General features: G+C 45.4%; 1 protein-coding gene across 1 annotated transcript in view; it reads right to left on the bottom strand.

Moving 5' to 3' along the window:
* Positions 1-8649: 8649 nt before the first annotated feature.
* COLGALT2 (collagen beta(1-O)galactosyltransferase 2) overlaps positions 8650-18755 on the bottom strand; it is a 102597-nt gene continuing 92491 nt past the window's right edge. Inside the window, exons 9-12 of the mRNA XM_007989209.3 lie at positions 17611-17743; positions 15593-15720; positions 11985-12191; positions 8650-10449 (exon numbers count right to left, since the gene is read on the bottom strand). Coding sequence (XP_007987400.3) covers positions 10173-10449; positions 11985-12191; positions 15593-15720; positions 17611-17743 — 745 coding nt within the window. The 3' untranslated portion in view covers positions 8650-10172. The remainder of the gene's footprint in view (positions 10450-11984; positions 12192-15592; positions 15721-17610; positions 17744-18755) is intronic.

Raw genomic sequence — 18755 nt, 5'->3', positions numbered from 1 at the left:
TTGTATCTGGATTATTAACCAGGTGGGTTTTGGGTTCCAGGTGTGTCAATAAGCTTTTGGGAAGCCCACTGGATCGGTTGGAGGAGCACAGGGAAAGCCAGTGGCGGAGTCAGGTGGGATCCTCCCCACTGGCAAGTGTCACGAGCCTTTGGGGGGAAGAATGACTTCCTTAGGAAACTGCAGTCAGAGATGATGCCTTTGCTGGATTGCTGTCGCCCAGGCTCTGTCGCCCAGGCTGCGGTGCAGTGGTGCGATCCCGGCTCACTGCAATCTCTGCTGCCCGAGTTCAAGCAATTCTCGTGCCTCAGTCTCCTGAGTAGCTGGTATTACAGGTGCACACCACCACACCCAGCTAGTTTTTGTATTTTTAGTAGAGGTGGGGTTTCACCATGTTGGTCATGCTGGTCTTGAGCACCTGACTTCAGATGGTCCACCCATCTCGGTCTCCCCAAGTGCTGGGATCACACCGCACCCAGCATGGGGACACTTAATAAAATCCAACTTAGAGTGAGGGTCCAAGTTAGCATTTTGTCGCTTTTCTGAGAGCCTTTCCCCGCTTTTTGTGATGGATACCACCTGCATAGTTCTTGAAACCACCTATGGTGCCCTGGAACACAGGGGGACCTCTATGGAGGGAGGAAAGGCATTCCTAAAAGAATTACACTTGAAATCGTTTTAAACTGATCCATGCAGTTTCCCCAAAGGCATTAGGTCTGAGGCCAGCTTCACTGCAGATGCACAGTATTGTCATTTATCATACTGTTAAAAAGTTCCCAGAATTATTTTCCAGTGGATTCCTAAATGGATCCAAATTATCAAATGTTCTGCGCCCTTGTGGAATTTTTAGAGGAAGCCAAGTAGATATTTTAATAATAGGAAATTGATAATATGGGGTAGGGCAGAAAAAAGGGAAATTTGGTGTTTGGTCCTTGTTTTTTCAAGATCATTCTAAAAGCCTGTTTCCCTTGTTTTGCCTTTTTCTAGAAACTGGGCCTGGGTACATTTTGCCTGAAGGAATAATGTCTTAAACTTGTCTTCTTTGGAGCATTTGTAAATTCTCCTTGCAGCACAGGATCATTAGGAGGCATACAATATTGCCTTATGTGTCCTGATTTCAGTGGGACTAAGAAGGTTCCTGACTCAAACCTCTTTTTCCGCAGATGCCTACATTTCCACTAGGAGAAGTTATTTCCATTGCATTTTGCATTGCTTTTCCCCCTAGACTCTCTCTTAAAATTAAATGCCTTTAGAAGGGATGTGTTAGGCTAGTCTAGGCTGGACCGAAGTACCAAACCAAGAAATCTCAACAGCTGAAGACCGAGGTTTATTTTTTCTTTCATGGGACAGTGTAATGCAAGTCAGGAAATTCCTTAGTAGCTTTTCTCTAACAGCAGCTCACGGATCCAGGCAGCTTCCATCTTGCAACTTTGCCATCTCAGTGTTTCCCTTCCAGTCACAGTGATGATAAAGAGAGTAAAGAGAACTCACAACTGTTCCCAACTGCCTTAGACCAAAGCGACACCTGTCACTTCTGTTCACAGCCCATCGACCAGTCCCCGACCCCGATGTGAATGCAGAGGAGGTGGGAAATGCAGGAGAAACCTGGAGGAGTTGATGCACACGACTGCCTCTGCCACAGAGGGGTAATGCCTTCTTCCTAGGGTGCAGGAGTTTGTTCACCACTGGCAGTCATCAGAAAGTGGGAGAGATGGCAGTGAGGACTTGAGGCTGCACAGAAACGAGGAAGAGTTGAAGAAAGATGCTGAAAGGAGAAAATACTAGAAATAACAATTTAATTTTGTCTAGAATTAGTGTTGATCTTATTTTTTAATTTAATTTTATTTTTTGAGACAGGGTCTCACTCTGTTGCCCAGGCTGCAGTAGCGCAATCTCAGCTCACTGCAACCTCCGCTTCCTGGGCTCAAACGATTCTCCAACCTCAGCCTCATGAGTAGCTGGGACTACAAATGCAAGCCACCAACGCCGTACTTTTTTTTTTTTTTTGGATTTTTTGTAGAGATAGGGTCTCGCCATGAAGCCCAGGCTGGTCTCGAACTCCTGAACTCAAAGCGATCTGCTTGCCTTAGCCTCCCAAAGTGCTGGGATTACAGGCATGAGCCACTGCACCCAGCTGATCTAATTTATTTCTAATTTTTAACATACAGTCACTCACCAACCATTCATTTTCTTCTGATGTGGTTCCTACTTTGATGAAACTAGGAGCTACTTTACAGATGTAAGTCAGGTTAAAAAAAGAAACCTAGGAAATGTAAAGTATTTATGCAAAACCCAACAGATCAAATAGGAGCCAGGCAAATTTAATTATTTTAGACTCACAGTTTGGCAACCATTATCGGGTGTGGATTCTCAATATCTCCACCCAGAAACCTTTGTGGAAGCAATTTTCTTATTTAACATTTCAAGGAATCCAATGTAGGTAATGTTTTCTTAAGAGTTTGAAGGCACCTTACAAATCATGTAGTCAGCGGCCTCATATTACAGATACGGGGCTGAGACACAGAACGGTTAAGTTGCCCAAGTTTTAGGGACAGAACTCTGGATCATCAAACCCCACTCTGAGCATATAACACTGGGCCAGGCACTAAATGGAGGAGGCTCTCCTGACAGACACTTCCACAGCCTCATGGAGCTGGAGAGAATCCTTGGGATCTGTGGGCTCCATCCCCAGCCTTCCAGTCACGTGAATTCCCACAAACTGTCTCAGTCAGCTGGACACCTAGTTGGTTCGTTGAAGTGTCTGAGGAACATCGTGCTGAGGGTCAGAGCACTGCCACCTACTATCCTGAGCATCACTTCCATCCCACTGATGAAGAAACAGCCATAAAGATGATTATTTTGAGTTAGCACCCCAGATGGATTGAAATCCCTTTCTTATCTATAGACTCAGGTGTTACTAGGGGTGGCTGCAGCGGGAGAGACTCCTAGGAAAGGCACCAACTGACAGGAGCTAACAAAGGGGGAGCGGATGGGACTGGGGCTTGAGTGGCGTTCAGGAGAGCCAGTTTTAAGACCTCCCAGATCACCCTCCCTGTAAGCCAGTTATCAGTATCCAAGTGCTTTAACACAGGCTTCTCAGAAGAAATCGTCGTTATTCCTACCATTGTTTCATACCAAAGCTTCATTATGTGCTACAGTTCCAATTTCTTACACAAGAATGAAAAGGGTTACCAGTACAGGAAGTTAAAAAAAAAAAAAAAAAAAAAAAAAACCGAATGGTTTAAGCTGTTTCTGAGTCGTTCCTGCCATAAGAAACAATCAAGGCACCAGTTTTGAAATGGGAGAAGCATTCTAAATGAAACTGTTAGCTTGCCCCTTGACATCAATTTCTTTCCTCGTTTATTCAGTATCTAACATCCAAGTCTCCAGCAATACGTTATCTGAGAGTTTGCAGTATGACCAGCTGAATAATCAGTACATGAGGTTTCATAGGGGAGACAGACATGGGTTAGAGGTGCCAGCTTTATGTATCGGGCTGTGTGTGTGTGGTGAGAGAGAGAGCGTGCAAGAGTGAGAGATTAAAACGTTAAATGTTACTGAGAAAACAAACGAGACAGATTATCCCCCAGCAGCTTGGAAGTGGGTGCAGTTTGGTGAGATCTGACTGCCTCTGTCTGACTCCCAGGCCACTTACTACCTTAGGCGAGTTGCTTCCCTTAGCTCTTTGCCTTATCTGAAAGATAGGGATTAATGAATAGTTCCTACCTCTTGAGGTTCATGCTATATTAAACTACACAGCACACGTAGGGAAAGTGAGGTTCACTTTGGTGCATGATACGAGTTAGCTGCTGTTATTCCTGGGAAGCTTCTGGCCTAAGGGAAGTCATGTCTTCAAAGAAGCCCTCCAACCTCCTCCCCGATGAGCCAAATGGTCCAGATGTGAAGCTCTTAGAGGTGGGGCTTCCATGTGTGGAATAGCACCCTGGGAAAAGTTAAGCTGCTGCTGCTCTGGGGAGGGACTGACTCATGGAGTTGGAGGGCGTCCAGGGCTCCTGCAGCTTGTTCCACGGCTGGGGTCCAAAAAGGTTCACAGAGACGGGAATGTGGGCCCAGCACAGCCTCCCTGGCCGGCCTACAGGCTTTGCAGCGTGCACTCGCGCTGGACAGGCTGTGACAGGAGAGACTGGCTGATGTCAAGCAGCCCTGGGCTGGAGTGTCCCTCTCAGGGCCTGAGAGATTGGCCACCACACAGAGCTGGCAGCAATTCCCATGAGTCCCACCTTCTTGGGGGGATTTCTCTCACCAGAAGCTTTGCTCCCTGCTCCTGGGTACTCCCTCCTGTGTCTGTCCACAGTCCCTGTGTCTTTCCTACAGGAAGTGGTTTTTGACTCTGGTTCCAGAGGTCCTGTCCAGGGACAATGGAGATGCTTGATTGTGAGTTACTGCTGTTCCCCAAGCGTTGGGGGCGCTGGTCACCTCACTTGTTCCTTTGCAAGCGATTCAACTCAACACCACCTCAGTCTCTCCCACAGTTGCAGACTTAAAAGGATAAAACTCTAAGGACAAGGTTGTCACCACTTCCATTTGAAGTCTCCCTCCTACCACACTACTTCCCCCATTGGTTCCCTCTTCTCTTTCTTGGCCTGTGCACTGGCATCACTGTCACCAGCGATGGGCTTGCCTTAGTCTCTTCTCCCTGCTCCTTACACTTCTCTCCCAGACTCTGCTCTGAGCAGCAGGACTTTGCTCCATGTGTGGTGCTCTGGAAGCCGCCTCTTTCCTCTCCCCTCAGATTCTCAACAGGCTTGCACCACTCTGTCTCTTGCACTCAGCTCTGCTCATGGTTTCCTCCCCTGGGCTAGGCCTGAGCAACAATATCATCCCCTTCAAGTCTTCGCAATTTATGCTAGCAGTTTTAAAAAGCAGTTAAAGCCCTTCAGACCATACCATCAAAATGCCTGGACAACTCAACTCCTGTCTGAGGGTCTGTTCCAAACTTCTCATTTCCTTTTGGGAGAGGAAATTGTCGCTGATTATTTTCTAAGCATCTAAGAACAGAGAGAGAGCTGCCCGCTCCACTTCGAAAATCAAATTCCCCCACCAGCAAGAGCCCAGACATCCACCCAGGCACCCTGGATGGGAAACCCCCAGCAAAGCCTTGCCAGGTCCATGGGGGCAGAGCTAGTGCTCTGTGGGTCCTAGGATTGCTCAGACATGGCAAGTTTATTAAAGCACCCATTCCAGAGGAAGCCAGACTGGAGAACTACAGGGAGGGGCATAAAAACAAACTCCATAAATTCAAAATAAAGAGAAGGCAATCCTCAGAGACGATTCTTCATTCTTTCCACTCTTTTTGAGGGCAGATGGGAGGATGGATGGCTTTGGGTTGGAAGCAACATAGCTGGTGTCACAGAGGCTACTGAACAAAGATCAGCTATGGGTGGAAGCAAAAAACTAGGGCATTTCAGTAATTCACAGGGCAGAAAGGAAGCCACACTTCTGCCCAACAACCAAGTGTAATGGAGCCATTCCGCCACTTACCTTGGAACCCCATTCAGTGTCTGACAATTCTGTCAATGAATCCTTCCTGAAGGCTCACCTAAACTACTCTTGCTCTGTCCCTGGGATAAGAGGGAGCACCATTTTTCACGTAATCTTTTGTAATAAAATGTACTAAAATCTACCATCATTACTTCTCTCTTCTCCAAGCAGGCACAAAAGATATTGTCCAGACTTTGGTTCTTGTCTCAGCTGCCCTACACTGACTTAGGGCCGTGGGCTCACAGGGAAGCCCCTCATATGCACCCCCCTCTCCTGCTGGCCCTCCTCCCTCAGCCGCATTTAATTGAGGGACAGCAGGTTCCCCTGAAATAATAAACATCACCACAAAACATCATGTGGGTGTGGCAATTATTTCCAAAGCTGTCTGTTCTTAGTTTTCAGAACGTGTCACCCATTACATGCTATTTTCTTCTCATACAGCCAGCCTCATTTTAACTTTACTTTGTCATTATTTAACTCCTTAGCGAATGAACTTCTGTCAGGGACATCACCTCTGGATCATTTCTTTCCTCTGTTTAGTTGGTGAGAACGTCTCAAAAGCACGTTATAGAAAGCCTCCTGGGAAGACACATCTTTATTTTATAGTTCCTAGCGGCAGGGATTTGCTCCAATCATAAGGGAAAAACCATAAGATTCCCAAATTTGTAGCCGAGTGGGAACATTTCTTGTTTTGGACATCGACATTTTACTGGAAGCCTCTGTATTATCTGTCAAGATGGTAACCAAACTTAGAATTCTCCCAGAAACGCTGGGCTCTTACTTCTGATGAGACAGCCCTGAGAAGGAGGCAGCCAACTTGCTTCGCCAGCGTGATCGTGTCTGTCTTGTTTGTTGTTATCGACCCCAACGCACGCCTAACTCTTCCGTCCTACCGAGTTCCCATGAATCCCACTGAGGCCCTTTCATAGTCCTGCCAGGCAATGCCTGGACAGCATCTCCACCCACTGTGCTAAACCCTCCTCCCTCTTCTGAACTCCAATTAATCCTCCAAAACCCAACCCAAATGTCACTTTCCCAGCAGAGCGGTTCTGATAGTCCTCCTCCGCCCATTGTGTTAATCTCTGAAATAAAGCCATCGTGTTTGGCAGTCACCTGCTTTATGTTGCTCCTCCATTGGACGTGGGCCCCACACAGCAGCAGGGACTTTACCTACTCCTCTGAGCATCTCAGTGCCCAGCACAAAGCCTGCAGCAAGGCAGTGTTCACAGCCTAGTTTTTGAGATTAGGGGGAAGCTTGATTTAAAAATTCAAGCAGTCACTGAGATCAACGAGGATTCTCTGTTTGTTGTTGCTGTTATTTTTCCCCAGGAAAAAGCTCTTTGGCCTCAGACCAGTATCACAGTATCTCAGTATCTTTTGATGAATGGATAGACTGACCTGTAGCACAAAATGCAAGATGGACACCTCCACTCCCTCCCATTGGGGGCTCTCTTCCATCGTTCCGTACCCTGGAATCCTTTCAGCTAAGATACCAATGCCCATCAGTTTAAAACAACCCTCACTGTGCAGGAAGGGCACAACCACCCTCCCCGCATTTGCCATGGGGATCACACAGCAGTTCCCCCTGACCCCCACATCCTTGGTCAAGGGCAGACCTGGGAACCTCTGCAGCGCTGGCCATTGAAGAGTGCCTGCGGAAGCAATGGACAATCATATCGTTGAGCTAAGTTTTTTTTTTTTTTAATTTTTCACAAAGAGCTCCAGAAGGCAAATAGTTTATCACTTCCCCGCCCTGAAACAGCACGCAAGACAGATGATGCAGTGTGCTGGTTGTCCGCTGTTTCTTGTTCTCCAGAGCTCCTGCAGCAGGCCTGAGTGAACCGCAAGCGGGGCCCATGCAGTGTGTCCCCTGCAAAGTGCAGGTGTTCAGTCCACACACAGCAGCACCAGCACTGCTGACGTCATGGTTGTCTGTCCAGAAGATCCCACGTTAGATCCCAAGAGGAATCCAGACAGACTTTAGCTTCTAGAGGCAGAGAGCCGGTGCCAGGGCCAGATGCAAAGGCCTTTATACTGACGGCCTCACGTGACACTGCAAAGGTCAACTGTCTTGGTTTAGACTATAAAGGAGAGATAGGACAAATAATGAGGTCGAGGAACCTCTGGATTGCTAAAGAGATGACTTTAAAAAAAAAAGTCACATCTTCAGCTCACAACGTTCACCAGAAAAGAATACTGCTTGAGATTCTAGACCTGAGCAGGGAGAAACAAACCGGGCTAAAGGAGCCAGAACTTCACAGTAGAACAGTCCTAGTCTAAAATGCTAGAATGTAAGTCCAATGTCTTTTAAGAATGAGAGTTCTTAAATCTGTCAGACCAGCTGACAGGGGAACAGGAAAAAAAAAAAACTTCTTTATTAAACAAAACACCACAAAAATCAACCCAAACTTCCTTCAACCCCAGCACCCCAGCTACCTCCCACCCCGTTAAAAAAATCATTAAAGTCATGCACACATGCACACACTTAAATATGAAAACAAAAACCAGATACCCAAGGAAATCTTAGGAATCACCTAAGGAATTTTCGCTCGCTCCCCAGATGCGCTTTCTGTTTTTCTGGGGGTGGGTGGGAAAGGAAGTCACACTGACTGCTAAGTCTAAGCGGCACAATTTAGAGCTGGGCGAGATCCCTTTCCTCAGCGGCCTGGCTTGCTGGTCAGCGTAGAACGGTACCCACAGTGAGTTGGGAAGGAAGGCCGAGGCTGGCGTCTGGTGGAAGGCAAGCTGCCTATTGTCCTAAACTGGGGACCCGCCCCTCGCGTGGGGAGGTGAGGCTGCCTGGCTGCCTTGACTACCTATTTGCTGATGGGACAGCTTGATGATCACTTTCTCTAGACTCCGAGCCATGCTGTTCAACCTTAATGTGGGAATCAGTATCACATGGGCAGTGAACTGAAGAATTACGTGTCTGGTTTAAAGTTTATCTTACACTCGTACACTAAGCTTGTGTATGTAACACCACCCGCCTGTGGGCTCTGCTCTGAAGGGCCTTCCCCATGAGTTTAATTGTGAAGCTCAGGATTTGGGGTGTGCACGGCCCCCCATATGGCTGCATGGTGCATGGACACTGACGAGGAATGGTGCTTGTATGGGATGCCTGGGAGGGTTTTTCTGGAGACAAAAATTTATAGATTGAGGGCGTGAGAACATAAACTTGAGGAAAACCACCAGGATCTATACTAGGATGACAGATTGTGGAGTGGGAAGAAATCGTGTAGTCCAACTCTGCATTTTACATAAAATCAATCTGTGAAGAAAGCAGAAAGGACTCTCAGGGGATATCTTTTGAGAAAGGGTGTCTGCCGGGATTCTGATTCCAAGAGCTTCCCTGGTTGCTGGCCTAAATCAGTTGACCAGCCCTTTGTTTCTGACCAGGTTTCTCACCTGAGATAGAGAATCATTTGTTTCCAAACAGTTCAAATCCCCCATCCACAGGCCTCCCTGAAAAAGCCTGGCTGGGAAATTCAGGAGAATCAGATTGCTGAACCAATGCGTCCACACCCACTTCTCCCCTGGGTGCTGTGGAGTCTGCAACATCTGTTTCTCTGCCTTATCCTAAAGACAATGTCTTCGCCACATTTTGCAAAACAAATAATTCAAAATATAAAGAAAAACCCTGGCAAGGATAGTTGCTGGCCTGAAAATGTGCTCTGTCTCCTAGCAGTGACTCATAGAACTCACACCTGCGGTGGGTTCTCAGGCTAAGGGGTGGAGCGGAGAGCGTGAAGCTCTGTAGCAGCGCACAAACCCGGGACAGGGCAGGACGCACAGCCAGCCCTCACCCTTCATATATTACATTTATCTTTATAAATAGAGCATCCTGACCCAAGTGGCCATAATAAAAAAAGCCAAATGTTGAGTTTTTTCCCTCAAATACCTACACAAACTGTCAAATGTCTACTAAATTATATCCACATGGCAAACTGGTCACCTCTGTATGGGAGCTCCAGCTGTCATGATGGTCACAGGCCAAGTCTCAGCCAGACCCAAATACCCATCCCTATTGGATAACAAGGACTAAGTTTTTTTTAAAAAATCGACTTTTCAATAAGGCTCGTGACAGAATCCTTTAAAATAAAAAGCCAAATAAATATGATTTTAAGTGATTGATTCCTGTCCCCCAAACGTTGCATACACAAGTTTTCAATGTCATATAAAACAGAGAAACTAGACCAATGAAGGTTGTCCAATTGGTTTGGCGTTTTCAAGGTCCCATCTGTCACATAAAATGGACCAGCTAGACCAATAAGTGTGGGTCTAGTTGGCCTGGCTGCCTTGACTACCTCTTCGCTGATGGGACAGCTTGGTGATCACTTTCTCTTAAACAAGACTCTGAGCCATGTTGTTCAACCTTAATGTGGGAATCAGTATCACATGGGTAGTGGACTGAAGAATTAGGTGTCTGGATTGCAGTTTATCTTAACAGTTTCCAGAAAGCCTGTCTTGTAGCCATCTTGGGAAATTTGTATTGAATTTCCTTATTTCCCTCCACTGTCAAAAATACGCTAATTTCGATTTATCACATGAGATCACTTTGGTTAGATGACTGTGACCACTAAAAACAAAACAGAAAACTGGAGCAAACGGATGAATAGCCCTTTAGAAAAACCAAAGGATGTTGAACCGATGTGGGTCACACCCCCAGGAAGGCTTCATAGCTCATCCCTCGAAGGCACAGTGTCCAGGGAGGTTGGCGGTGGCAGGGCCTCTGTGTTCTTGGCACTGCTGTAGATGCGACTTTGCTTCCGGGACTTCCAGGCATGTGTCCTATCCCAGTCAGTGGCCACTGTCTCATTGTCCCAGATGGTGGAGGTCTCGGTGTCACTCAGGTACCCCGGCTGGCCTGTGTAGTGCGTAGGGTAGATGAGCAAGGGTTCTGCAGAGAAGGCTTTCAGGTCCCTGGATTCGTAATACTCCTTGTACTCAGCTCTGAAAACGAGAAGGTGGCCGGACACATGAGGGAGTGGAAAGAAGACTTATGGAACAGGGACAAAGAATGAAGGAGCCCTGCTGGTTACCTCTTAAACTGTCATGAGTTCATTATTTAAATTGTGTCATTTGTGAAACACTTTAGCCTACAAACACAAAGATTTCTTTAAAAGCTTTCCAAAGACAAGCTCCCAAGCAAAAAGGTCAGGATATTTCTGATGTATTTGGATAGACTAGTTTAAAAGATGAATTTCAGGTCTGACTCCAAAAGTTAAAAAGCAAGCCCTGTTAGACCATAATGATAAATATTTATGATCACTTTACAAAAAATGTCCTGCTCTTGGATTAATAAATGAGGCACCCGAGATCTGGACAGCAGCGATGGGGCATGTGGCACATGGAGGCTTGGAGGCATGCAGGCTTGGCTTTGTGCGCTAGCTCCCTGCTCACCACTCCGGCTCCAGCAGGTGTAAAGGAGGCGGACAACTTGGCCTCCCTCCCAGGGCTCCTGCGCAGAGTATATGAGATGACATCTGAATGTAGTAATTTCCCTTTTGTTTAGGGGATAATGGTTTGACCTCCATGTTTCTGCCAGGACACAGAGATAAAGTCAGTCTCTGACATGTTACATACACGAAGGCAAACAGCTCCATTTTTACTGAGGACAAGAGACAAAATGAACTGGTGGCAGCATAGGAAATCTCAACACTAAAATGAAGGCCATCTAGTGAAGAGATCACCCAGCAACTGAGAGAAGGGGCCAAGGTTAGAACCTATGCTGCTCTATTAATGAATTTAGGAATCATTCATTCATGATTTAGGAGCTGCTGTTATGTGTAGCATTTAGACTAGGCTCTAAGGACACAGAGGCATAAGACTGTTCCTGCCCCAAAGGGTATTTAGAGTTTACTGGGGAGACTGACAGGTAAACCATTAACTGCCACACTTTTTGATAAGTGCTAGGTCAGGGTAAGCTCCTGGGCATCACACTGCCCTTCTTCCATGGACATCATGCTCAGGTATCAGGTCCACACTCTCTGAACCTCTTATACATCCCTGTGATTGCAGGAATCAAAATATATCGCGATGATTTGTTCACGAGTTGGGTTTCCTGACCAGATTGTGACCTCTTCAAAAATGGGTATCTCTGCCTAGCCAAAAGTACACACAATGACCTGAACCAAAGGAACTGGAAATTTTGAGGTGCTTAGGAAGATGACCTTCACCTTGAGGTGTATGAGGTTATGGAAATAAGAAGAGCAAAGACAAGGAGGGGACCAAGCACATTACATTCAGTGCAACTACAAACTGGGTATTACAAGAATCCCTGGGCAGGACACTCACCATCTCTGCCTCACCTTCCCATCTGTACAAAGGGATAATCATCTGAGTTAGGCTCTCTTAATCATAATTATGAAAAGATCATTTAGGAAAGCAGTACAACTTTAGAAAATATCAAGTACTGCCAGAAATGGAGAGCATAATTCATGAAGAGGCTGTACTTAAGGGAAGGCAGTCAGTTCAGGGAGACTCACACAGGATGCTTGTTGTACATGATTGGCAGAAACTCATCCACTGGCAGCATCTTCCCAAAAGGATCGGCTCCAACCAGCTTCTGTGCTCCTTCCAGAGAGATGACGTAGCCCAGGGTCCAGTAGGAATAGTCGGCTTCGACCAGGTTTGCCACATTGGGCACGGCTTTCTCTGGTTCCTTTACTTGCATCCTCTTCCTACCAATATAACTATAAGGAAACAGCAGAGGAGAAAAATTCCACCTTGACTATTATGCCATGATAAGGATGGAGAACAGCTTTGGTTTACATAGATACCTTTGAAATCCTGGACTGACTCTTGTCTGTCATTAAATGATGTATCACATCCTAAAGTGGATCCAATCACCAGTCATGACTGCCATCTGCCATCACTGGGGCCATTTTGCTGGCTGCATTTATCAACACCCCCACTATTCCTGCCTAGTGGACTGTTTTCAAGACAGAAAGTAAGATGTATTAAGATTAAAAGATCTTTCAGATAATTTCTCAAAGATGGGATGGGGCTTCCAGCTGTGTTTACAGAGGTTGGAAAGGCACAAAAAAAGGCCAGATGGGAGAATCCTGAGGCTGCTGTCTTCAGGTCCCCAGAGTGTCAGCCTTGGATGCCTTCTGCTCAGCGCTCCAAGTGCTGGTGGGAAACACAGGACCAAATAAGCTGGGGGAATCAGTCTGCAGTGAAGGTTCTGGGAACCCAAGAGCGGCCCTAAGGGGTTCCTTTTGGGCAGTATGAATGACAGCTCCTGACAGACATTCTCCTGCGTCACACTCGCCCAGCTGTGGCCAGGCTTCCTCCCAGACATGCTGCTCAGAGAAAGACCCCTCAGGTACTTTCTGTCCTCCATGAACAACTTCTACAACGCGGGATGCACCTTTGGCCACTCCCATCTTCCCTAGTCTACCCATGGATCTGTGCTTCATTACTTTTGTCTGGAGCCTATTGGTTTGGGCTTGACCGGAGCAAGCTGAGGAGTTGCCTCCTTCTTGCCTGCCAGGTAAAGCAATACTTCCTCTATTTTGCCCTAAAACAAACTCTTTCAACATTCAAGGAATTTCCCCTAGTGAAAGCATCCCAGGATTTGTAGAACAAGTCTATGTTCAACCTTCAGTTCTTCTGAGGACAACAAACATATATCCCCAGCCACTGTCTCTTCAGATTATGGAGTCTGAGCTTCTCTCGTATCTCATCCACTGAAAGGGAAACTCTTATCGAGCACTTGAGAGGTGCTAGAGTGACAGAGGTACTGAGTCAGTGCTCTAACTTTACTTAATTTAATTTAAAATGTTGAAGCTGTGTGAAATATATTTATTTTTTCCATAAAACAAGTTCATTGTTTTGGTAGGACTACAGTTTAACAGCTGAAAATTTAGCTTCTGGATTGAGATGTGTTCTAAGTGTAAAATACATACCAGATTTTGAAGAGTTGGTACAAAAAAAGAGAAGATAAACTATGTCATTAATGGTTTTAAAATATTAATTACATACCAAAATGATGATACTGTTTGGATATATTTGGTTAAATAAAATATATTAAAACTAATTTAACCTAATTTATTTTTACCTTTTTAATGTGATTACTAGAAAACTGAAAATGACATATGTGACTTGCATTATATTTCTATTGAACAACACTCCCTCGATGATTCCAATGACTTGTTCTATTCTTCCCTTTTATTATTCTCTTTTCCTGGAAAAATGTAATGTGGCAATCACGAACAGCTTATTACCTTTCATGTTTCAGGTTGAAGTAACATTTGTTTCTTTTTTGTTTTAGAAAATGACAGGTACAATTTAAAACTGTTATAGTTCTTTAAGACTATATAATAGATTTTAAGGGGATATTTTGACAATCTGTGAAATTTAGAAAATGTTTTTCTTTTCCTGTATCCTTATCAAGACAACTGTTCTTCCTTCTTGGATCTGTTGGTAATTCGTCCTGAGAAATGCACCCACCGAACTACATGTGAACAGGAACGTATGCCAGCTCTAAACCTTATATTCCCTGGGTTGTCTTCTGTGATTATGAGGCTTAAGTGAAAGTTGCCTTTATACAAGTCATACAGGTATCAAACAGCTTCCAGGCCTGTGAGGCCTTAACCATAGGCTGCGGAGCCATCCATTGAGAAAGGCTGAAGTGCAGCAACTTCCAGAGGATATAGGAAGAAACAGTGATCTCAAGGGACTGTGCAGAATGCCAGATCTAACCACATGACCGCATGATTGAAATCTGACAGGGCGCAGGTGTCTTCTTATTACACAGTAATGCATTAGTTGGGCCATTGTTAGGTTTCTTCTGAGCTCAGAGTGGCCCATTTTCTGAGGGAACAAGTATTCCACCTGGGCTCATGGTTAATACCCCCTGTGGGTGGGAGGAGCAGGGACAGCTCCTCTGCTGCAGCTGCTCCAAAGAAGCAGGCTCAGGCCAGGCATGGTGGCTCAAGCCTGTAATCCCAGCACTTTGGGAGGCCAAGACGGGCGGATCACGAGGTCAGGAGATCGAGACCATCCTGGCTAACACAGTGAAACCCTGTCTCTACTAAAAATACAAAAAAACTAGCTGGGTGAGGTGGCGGGCACCTGTAGTCCCAGCTACTCGGGAGGCTGAGGCAGGAGAATGGTGTAAACCCAGGAGGCAGAGCTTGCAGTGAGCTGAGATCCGGCCACTGCACTCCAGCCTAGGCGACAGAGCGAGACTCCGTCTCAAAAAAAAAAAAAAAAAAAAAAAAAGAAGCAGGCTCAGAGTTGATGAATTGCCTTTGACACACAGCTGGGAGCAAACACAATGCTTGGGAACTTTCTGCTTCATTGGAGAGAAACTGAAAGTGTCATTTGTTTTCAAAAGAAAGTGAGAGAGAGAAAGAAGGACGAGGCAGAGGAGGAAGAAAAAAAAGAAAGGAAATGAGGGAGGGAGAGAGGGAGAGGAAAAATGAAAGGAAAGGGAAGAAAAAAGTAGAAGCCGCTCAATTCCCAGAGACAGTAGACAAAGAACATTAACTAAATGTCAGCTCAGAGCCAGCACTCACTTGGTGAGCCTGGTTTTCCTGCGTCAGCCTCAGACCCTTCCCCAAATCTAGTTGTCCATGTTCTCCATGTTTGTGCAACCCCATTTTTCAACAGAGGAGCTCCCTGGCTGACCCTCTAACCTCCCAACTTCTCGGAACTTGCAGAGGCAACCTGCTGTCCTGGGAGCTGAGGCTTAAATATGACACAGGACTTTTGCGCTTGAATAAATGGCCTCTCCTCCCGCTTCACATCCACTCCATGTGCCACGTTGCTTGAGGGTGGATTTCTGCTGTGCTCCTAAGTAAGTGCTCAGTGCCACACCTTGGTTCTGTCTGAAGGCTCCTGATCTGCAGACAGACTCCAGGTCTCACACAGTCTTCCACAGTTTCCCACCCTGAAGAGTAGAAGGATGCAAAATCCAGCGGCTAACCTCTACCCACTTTTATTTCTGAGAACAGTTATGGAAAGAAAACTAGGTAAGTAGAAGCTTAAGCTGTATCTCTACTGGCTGTGGAGGTGGGGCTCTCTGCCCATTGGAAAGGATTGAGTGCCTCTCAGAGCCCTCTCATAAGATCATCTTGTCACTCACATTAGTTCCCAGTCCAGCTGAGCCTGGTCAATGTCATCCATCAGCTTCATTAGCTTCTTCTTAAACTGATGCTCAAAACGCACATCGTCTTCAATTACAAGAGTCTTCTCTAGCTCTCGATCAATTACCTGCAAAAGTCATCAGTAGGAAGATACCCTATGAAAAGCTTGATACCCAATTTTTATTAGGTAAATGAGTATTAAAAAGTCATGAGTCTAGTAGCTTAGATTCATAACTGGAATCTAAGCAAACGGCCATCAACAGTAGAATAGATAAAGAAACCGTGGCATATTCACAGCAGTGAGGATGTATGATCCACAATTAAATGCAACATTATGGGTGAATCTCCTAAATGCCATGTTGGGAGAGTCCACATACTGCATGGCTCCATTCATATATAGGAAAGCACAAACAAAGGTAAAGCTACTCAATGCCTTTAGAAGTCAGGATGGTGACTACCCTTGGGGACTGGTGACTAGAAGGAAGTACGGGGTTAGGGGGTGCTTGTGGGATGCTGGTGACCTGCTTCTGGATCTGTGTACTGATTGACATGGGTGTGTTGTTCTGTTTGCGAAATTTCCCTGAGCTGTATCTTTTGATCTATTTTATACCTATTTAATGACATTTTACTTAAAGTTTAAAGAAAACAAAGGCAGGCATAGACTGGATCATTAAAAGAGAAAGTGTTCAAGGGGCCTTTCTTCAGGGACTTTCTGTTTGGTTGTGGAAACTGTTTATTAGGAACCCCACACACCAATACCCCCTCCAGATATGTCTTGATCTGTAAGACAGGGTTTCCAGTTCTGGCTCTGCCACCTCTTTTTTCTTTTCTTTTTCTTTTTTTAAATTATACTTTATGTTCTAGGGTACATGTGCACAACATGCAGGTTTGTTACATATGTATACATGTGCCATGTTGGTGTGCTGCACCCCTTAACTCATCATTTACATTAGGTGTATCTCCTAATGCTATCCCTTCCCGCTCCTCCCACCCCACAACAGGCCCTGGTGTGTGATGTTCCCCTTCATGTGTCCAAGTGTTCTCATTGTTCAATTCCCACCTATGAGTGAGAACATGCGGTGTTTGGTTTTCTGTTCTTGCAATAGTTTGCTGAGAATGATGGTTTCCAGTGCATCTATGTCCCTACAAAGGACACAAACTCATCCTTTTTTATGGCTGCATAATATTCCATGGTGTATATGTGCCACATTTTCTTAATCCAGTCTGTCATTGATGGACATTTGGGTTGGTTCCAAGTCTTTGCTATTGTGAACGGTGCTGCAATAAACATACGTGTGCATGTGTCTTTATAGCAGCATGATTTATAATCCTTTGGGTATATACCCAGTAATGGGATGGCTGGGTCAAATGGTATTTCTAGTTCTAGATCTTTGAGGAATCGCCACACTGTCTTCTACAATGGTTGAACTAGTTTACAGTCCCACCAACAGTGTAAAAGTGTTCCTATTTCTCCACATCCTCTCCAGCACCTGTTGTTTCCTGACTTTTTAATGATCGCCATTCTAACTGGTGTGAGATGGTATCTCATTGTGGTTTTGATTTGCATTTCTCTGATGGCTAGTGATGATGCTGGCTTTGCCACTTCTTACCTGGACAAGCTACTTAATAATTTCTTCTTGGGTAAAAGTGGTCTGTCCTTCCCAACCCACCTCACATGACTTCTGTGTGATTTCTTGTATAAAATCACTTAATAAGTGACGTCATAATAGGTAGAATAGAAGGCATTCCTGCTCATGATGAGAATGAATTAATAAGAGTGTAGCATATAGGATATGGGTGTCTCCCCGTCCCCATCCCAAGTGGCACCAAAGCAACTCCTCCTTGCCCATTTGTTGTTAGTCTTGGGTCAGAGGGAGACACAAGGCAGGAGCAGCTCTCGCACACACTTCCACAACAGTTGCGGGCTCATTTTATATCTGGCCCTAATTCACCTGCGATAGCCTGCTTTCCTTTCTCCTCGGTCATAAAACTGCTATCTGAATAAAGCATTATTTACCTCTTTCCAGACTGAGTAGTGGCTGAGAAAGCAGCCGATTTCACCCCTCGTTAGAGGCCTGGAGGAATAGGGATCTCGATAGCCAGGCAGCATTTCAATATTCAGTGCCTTCAGCTGGCTTGTGTTGAGCGCCCTGCATCACAGAAAACACGTCTGGAAATTAACAAGTCAAAGGTCCCCACCACAAAGGCCAGAGAAAGAGAGAGTTAGTTCTGCAAACACCCCTCCCCCACACAGACAAAGACCCAGAGGCTTCCCTTTATTCCTTACAAGTTCCTCCAGGCTAATGTATTATGAGTATTATGAGGTCTGGGAAGACAAGAGGGTATCATATTTTTGTGTATCCCTCATAGTGCCCAACATAGTTCTAAGTATCATCAGTTTTTTGACAATGTTTAATAAGTACACTCCTATGGAAATTAGCTAAAGTATTGCAATAATCCAAGGAGTGTTTGATCCAGACCCACAGCTGAATCTCTGTTAACACAGTGAGCTTTGTGAAGTTCACAGCTGCCCTAATCTTAACCTGTTCCCCCCAGCCCTACAAAAGCCTTGAAAACCAGTAGCCTCACAACTATGACAGCTGCAAACTCCACCAACCCAGCACTACTGGCAGTGACAAAATGGACTGAGACTCCCCTAAAGACCTGCCCCCAGAAAATAATCTTCATTCAACCTGTCTAGTAGCTCCTTGAAAAGCTACGTTCTCAGAGCTTGTCTTGATTTGACCTGGCTCAGAGTTCATTTTCTGTGAACAGTACTATCCACAGGGCATTTGTCAAAACCCATGAGCAACAACTGTTTAACATTACATTTGTGTGAGCAGGATTATCAGTTGATGCTAACAAGAAGCCAGCCAAAAAACTTAAAAGGAAAAACCGAGGAATAAGAGGTCCATAGGGAGTTTGATTTGCTCCAAAATATCCCTGAGAATCTAGAAGACCCCAGGCATATTCAGGGCTGTCCACATGCCCAGGAAAAACTTGAAAAGTCCCTAGTCTCTCACCTCTGGCTGAACTTAAGAATCTGGAAAAAAATGTAGTGATGGCAAATGAATAAAACACTGCAATGAAGGAAGAATTTGGCATAGTGAGTTTTAAAAATTAATACAACCATGTAGTGTCTACAAGAGGCAGCCTTTAGAT

This window comes from Chlorocebus sabaeus, chromosome 25 (assembly GCF_047675955.1).
Source record: "Chlorocebus sabaeus isolate Y175 chromosome 25, mChlSab1.0.hap1, whole genome shotgun sequence".
Classification (NCBI taxonomy): Eukaryota; Metazoa; Chordata; class Mammalia; order Primates; family Cercopithecidae; genus Chlorocebus; species Chlorocebus sabaeus.
Note: the sequence above shows the minus strand (reverse complement) of the source record. Positions and strands in the feature narration are given on the sequence as shown.